Source organism: Mesoplodon densirostris, chromosome 7 (assembly GCF_025265405.1).
Source record: "Mesoplodon densirostris isolate mMesDen1 chromosome 7, mMesDen1 primary haplotype, whole genome shotgun sequence".
Lineage (NCBI taxonomy): Eukaryota > Metazoa > Chordata > Mammalia > Artiodactyla > Ziphiidae > Mesoplodon > Mesoplodon densirostris.
The window spans coordinates 122,052,708-122,058,707 of record NC_082667.1 but is presented as its reverse complement, the minus strand read 5'-3'; the positions used below and the strand labels follow the sequence as shown (position 1 = coordinate 122,058,707).

The 6,000-nt window shown below is 50.8% G+C and overlaps 1 protein-coding gene across 1 annotated transcript in view; it reads left to right on the top strand.

Moving 5' to 3' along the window:
* Nucleotides 1–238: 238 nt before the first annotated feature.
* SNX19 (sorting nexin 19) overlaps nucleotides 239–6,000 on the top strand; it is a 41,690-nt gene continuing 35,928 nt past the window's right edge. Inside the window, 4 exon segments of the mRNA XM_060102974.1 lie at nucleotides 239–1,963; nucleotides 3,768–3,906; nucleotides 5,031–5,131; nucleotides 5,240–5,359. Coding sequence (XP_059958957.1) covers nucleotides 251–1,963; nucleotides 3,768–3,906; nucleotides 5,031–5,131; nucleotides 5,240–5,359 — 2,073 coding nt within the window. The 5' untranslated portion in view covers nucleotides 239–250.

Below are 6,000 nucleotides of genomic sequence, written 5' to 3'. Positions count from 1 at the left end.
CCGGTCCTCGGCGTCCGTGAGTGTTCGGTGGACCCACGGCCCTGCCCACCCTCTGAGGCCTCGGGCCGCCGCCCAGGCACCATGAAGTCCGCAGGGTTTTCCTCTAGGGCCGCTCCCCGGCCGGAGGGGGCTGCGGCGAGGCCGAGCCGCCGAGCCACCCTTGTCACTGGACCCTACCTGTAGGACGTCGGGGCCCGCCGCCCGGCTCTCGTGTCCGCGCCGCAGTCGGCGCCCCATCGCCGGCTCTGACATGGAGGAGGGGGGAGCTGGTCCGGGGAGCCCCCTCCCGCCCGCCATGAAGGCAGAGACCGCGACCGCGGCGCAGGAGCCCCCGACCGGGCCCAGCCTCAGTCACCTGCTGAGTAGCCGGAAGCTGGTGGCCCTGGGGGCCGTGCTCGGCTGGCTCCTGATCATCCACCTCCTGGTCAACGTATGGCTCCTGTGCCTTCTGTCTGCGCTGCTGCTGGTGCTGGGAGGATGGCTGGGTTCCGACGCCATCGTGGGGCCTTCGGGTCGGCTGCACCTGGAGCGCTTCATCCCCATGGCCATCTGCCCCCCAAACCCCGAGGCCGAGAGGCAGCTGGAGCAGGAGATCGACCGCACCATCCGGATGGTCATGCGGGACTTCGTGTCGTCCTGGTATCGCACGGTGAGCCAGGAGCCCGCCTTCGAGGAGGAAATGGAGGCAGCCATGCGAGGGTTGGTCCAGGAGCTCCGGAGGAGGATGGCCAGGGTGGACAGCCATGCTCTTGCCCAGAGGGTTCTGACTCTCTGTGGTTGTCACCTGCAGAGCTATCTTCAGGCAAAGGAGGCCACGGCAGGGAAGCAGAGTGGCACAGATGAGCCCTCCCAGCTCTGGGAGGCTTACTGCCAGGCCACCGCCCCACATCCTGCAGTACAGAGTCCCAGGGCTGAGGTCGCCTACACACGTGGCATCGTGAACGTGTTGCTTCAAGGCCTAGTGCCAAAGCCCCACTTGGAGACCCGCACCGGCCGCCACGTAGTGGTGGAACTCATTACTTGCAATGTCATCTTACCGCTGATCAGCAAGCTCTCAGATCCGGACTGGATCCACCTTGTGCTCGTGGGCATCTTTTCCAAGACCAGAACTGGCCCGGCAGGAGGGGGTAAACCACTCTGCCCAGCCAGTGCCCGGGAACAGCCCTCAGTGCCCACATCTCTGCCACTGATCGTGGAGGTCCAGAGTCTAGCAGATGCGAGAGCCCCTTCTCCAGCCCCAGTGCTCCTGAACTGTAGTGAGCCTTCACACCCCTCCCCAGAAGTTGAAGAAGGCCATGAAGCGCTGGAGGGGGATTTGGGGGGAGTGCTAGAAGAGAGAGAAGTAGGAAGCAACGCGTCTCACTCCCTGCAGCCTCTGTTCTTGTCTGAAGATACGGAGCTGGAGTCTCCGTTGTCTGAACTGGGCAAAGGAACCATCACGCTCATGAACCCAGGCACCTTCCTCTCTGCCAGCATTCAGGACTCCCTGTGTGCCCTAGGGGGTCCCCAGGCTCTGGAGTCTAAGGATGACGGGGGATCCGAAGGAACTGAGGGGGCAGAAGCTGAGGAGGGTCCAGGAACAGAACCAGAGACCGGCCTGCGTGTCTCCATGCTGGATTCCTGCCCAGAGATCCAGATTGACGCAGCAGACAAGGACGTAGAGCAGGGAGATGTCACCTCTCTTACAGCTTTGCTGGCCAGTCCGGAAAGGATGTGTCCCCCACGACCCTCGTGCTTAGAGAAAGATCTCACCAATGGTGTGAGCTCCCTAGATCCCGGTCTCCCACAGGTACTACTCTCCTCCTCTCCACCCGGTCCCCTCAGCTCAGCCACCTTCAGCTTTGAGCCCCTGAGCAGTCCAGATGGCCCCGTTATCATCCAGAACCTTCGTATTACCGGCACCATTACTGCTCGAGAGCACAGCGGCACCGGATTCCACCCATACACGCTCTACACGGTGAAGGTAACAGGGTTGGAACCGTGGTCGTCCACTCTGGTCTGGGAATGAGTTGGAAAGCAGAGTCAGTGAAGCTAGTGTTTTGAGGGGGAGAGGCTACTCTTACTTAGTTTGCCATGGTTAATTCAGCCAGCATCTGTATGTGAATGGTCTGAAGCTCATTTGTGAAGCAGAGTAGGCATCTGTCTGATGCCCTCACAACCAATGCTAGAATCGTGGTATACTGAGAGTCATATTTTTCAGTGGTTCCCAATGGATACAGTCTTGTCCAGAGATTCTTTCCAAACTTCTTCCCTGCTAATTTCTTTCTTTTTTTAAGTACTAGTATCTTTCATACTTTTTGTTTTAGGAAGGAAGGTTATTTACCTATATATACCTCAAAAGGTAGCAAGTTCTTCATTCCTAGAGATGTTTAAGAACAGGAGTAGGAACTGCTTGGCAGAAATGATGTGAAGGGGGTTCATGGATCAGGTGGCTGGTTCGGTTAGAGCAGCAGCTCCCTAAAGCTGGTTTTGGGATAGGCTGTCTCCAGGTCAACTGGAGAGTTGTATTTTTAAAAAATACGAATCTTGGGGCCCATTCTTGGGAAATTCTCATTCAGAATCCGTCAGCGCCTTTCTGAATCCGTATTCTGACAGCAGAGTCTGCAGCCCAAGTGATTTTGAGGTGCAGCCAAGCTTGGGACCGTATCAGTATCAAATAGTGTCCCTCAAGGAGCAGACTGTTCCACAGAGAGCATCATAACTCCCAGGTGCTCCAAGTCTGAGAGCGGTAACCTGAATTCCACCTGCATGTCTTATCTAGACCCTTCCTTCTCAGTACTGGTCTCAGGGACTACTTTGCTCATTTCAGCTCATAAGGAATACCTCTCTCTGCCTCTAGAAAAATTTTAAACACCAGCCTCAAGTCCCACCAACAAGGAGATCGTTTCTTCCATCACTTGCCCACAGTATAATACCTTAATCAAACAATAACAGTAACTCACTCTTAATGAAAACAAGCACATATATTGTTCTTCCACAGAATTTATTATATCTTAACTACTCTGTCAAAAAGTCTTCCCCTGTAGGTATGAAGTTGCAGCTCTCATGCTGTTCAGGGTGTTCGCTCTGGGGGAACTTTCAGCACCGTTGTCTTTTCCCACATACCAGCTCTCCAAGCCTAGGAAGACAGCAGACTCTGACCCCTTAAAACATCTCTAGTCTCCACATGACTTCTCCTCATACAGATGATCTGTGCTCGGGAAGAAAAATTCAGCGTCACTCCCAAGAATGATAATTAATTTGCCCAAGGCAAAATAAAAACACATGTTCCTTTAATGCACTCCAGGCAAACAAATGATTTTTGTTAATCGGCTGTTTTGGATTATTTGTTTTTCCCCCAACTAATATAGATAATCACTGCTTGCGTATAGTGACACCACGGTTATCCCCTTATAACATCCAACCCCGTAATTAGGGATGAAAGAGGCAGTGTCATTTTTATCAGTGCTGTACCTTCTTTTTTATCCTTTGTCTTTGGGATTTGAAAATAGTTATAAGTAAAGAGAGTGTTTGCAGGGAGAGCTTTGAGATGGAAGAAGGAGTGGAGGGCAGTAAAACTCATTTTTCACTTCCTAGGCCTCGTCTGTTGGGAAATGCATCTCGTTCCGTAATTCACTCAGTTTGAGTTATTCATTACAACTTAGAGCAACAGACAGATCTAATACGTTCGGGAACAGAATAGGAACATCTTGCTCCCTTTACCCCTACTCTGCTCTTACTGTGTGGCCAGTAAGCTGATGCAGTAAACAAATTTGTTCACCCGACAGTATGAGACGGGCCTTGACGGCGAGAACAGCAGTGGCCTGCAGCAGCTGGCCTACCACACCGTGAACCGCCGTTACCGTGAGTTCCTGAATCTGCAGACCCGTCTGGAGGAGAAATCTGATCTACGAAAGTTCATCAAAAGTCAGGAGTTACCCCAGCCCCAGAATGCCTGCTTGCTGTTCACATCGAGCCACCCTGAGCTGAGAGGCTGGAGGCCTGTTGGTTTGTGGGGAGGGTGGAGGGGGAGAGTGCAGCCTCAGGGATCCTGTGCTCCCCCAGTTTGCTTTGGGTATTTTGGGTTTTAGTGCTGGAGAACGCTAATGACATTCTTTCCGAGGTACTTCTTTGCCACCGAATGCTTTGTTCTGGGGCCCCATCTAATTTAAGCTTAGGAAGGAAACTTTCACAGTCTACTTGTGCCTGTGAGGTAGTGTGAGGTGTTAAATTAACTTTTCCAAATTTATAGATCGATTGCTCTTAGATATTAAAATATTCTCTAGAAATCCTTGCCAGCTTTCCTTTAACAACAGGCTTTTTGGTGTGCTGTTTGGTACTTGTGAGGCACAGGAACAATAAGAAAACAAAGTTATACTCGAAAAATAAGCTAGTAAGCAGCTGCTTTGTTTTTTAAAAAAATGCCAGCGATCACTCAAACATTTTAATAAGTTATGGCATAAATTGTGGATTTCAGTTGCACATTTTCTTTCTTCATAACAATAATTGATACCAAAAATATATGCCCAGTTCTCTACTAAGCACTTTATACTTATCAGCTCATTTAGTTCTCATAACAGTCTATGAGATAGCTACTATCATTATCCCCATTTTACAGAAAAGAAACAAAGAAAGATTAAGCAAGTTGCCTAAGGTCATTATTCTAGTAGGGCTTGGAGCCAAAATTTAAACTTCCGGGCCCTTATTCATAACCACTATAGTGTTTGGCCCCTTATACCTTAATATTATCATTAATAATGAAAGTAGGTTGTCTGTATTATATCCCTGGAGTATATGTGGAACTCCTGAAGTAAAAAAAGTCCGAAAGAGGGGAGGACCCAGGGGAGGGACTCTGAAGGGATGAGCCCCAGGCCATGGGACCCAGCCCCCTCGCCAGCCTCGGGCCGCCTCTCAGCTCCAGCCCGCAGGTGAGGGAACACAAATCCCTGGGAAATGCATTCAACAGTTCTATTTCGTTTACATACAGGATGCTTTTTATATACAGTGGCTATTAGTGAATGTTAATGAATTAACTTTGGTTTTTTTTTAAGATGTGAAGGGTCCTAAGAAGCTCTTCCCAGAGCTTCCATTTGGAAACATGGATAGTGACAGAGTGGAAGCCCGCAAGAGCCTCTTGGAATCATTCCTGAAGGTCAGCACCCTCTGCTCTCGTTCTAGCCACCAGACAGACACCCAAGCCAAGGTGGAGAGAGCTGGGGACCAGAATTTCTCTTTGAAGTCCTTCTTGTGTCTCTTGCAGCAACTCTGTGCCATTCCTGAGATCGCTAACAGTGAGGAGATGCAGGAGTTCCTTGCTCTGAACACAGATGCTCGTATTGCCTTTGTCAAGAAACCGTTCATGGTCTCCAGAATAGACAAGGTACGAGCGGGGCCGCCGTGCTCAGTCTTAGTTTCTCATCAGTGTGGAGGCGGGGGTGGGAGACGCAGCACCCAGCAGTAAGTGGAACACGCACTGGGATTTTCAAGACCTGTTGCCAATATTGGTTGGGTCGTCTACTTGCCGAACGACAGTGAACAGCTAATGAGGATACGATACCACTCCACAGTCGGTGTACACACGTCTCCCAGGGATGTCATGGTGTTGCGATTCCAGGGGAGGGATGTCAGGGTGCTTCTGCATCTCCACAGATAGGTGGGGCAGGAAGGTCTCTCCCGGAGACGAAGGTCATTCCCAGGGTCCGTCACTCAGGAAGGAGCCCTAAGACAGGCACCGAGCTGGACTTAGGTTTGTGTAGTGATTCTCTGCTGGAGAACAGAGTGTGAAAGAACTGTACCTTCTTCAAGATGGTAACTCAGAACCTTTGGAGACTGTAGGAGAAGGACATTTGAGCACCACACTGGAGCCTGTGAGGAGAGGTTGCCAACTGATCTTAGCACCTCCAGGGCAGAAGGCTGAGGTCTCTGCTTATCAGAAAATGCATATGTTTTAAGAGGTTAGAAAACTGACTTTTGTGGCAGAAGAGGCCTCTCCCTCTTCTCATCTAGACTTCAGGGGATAAA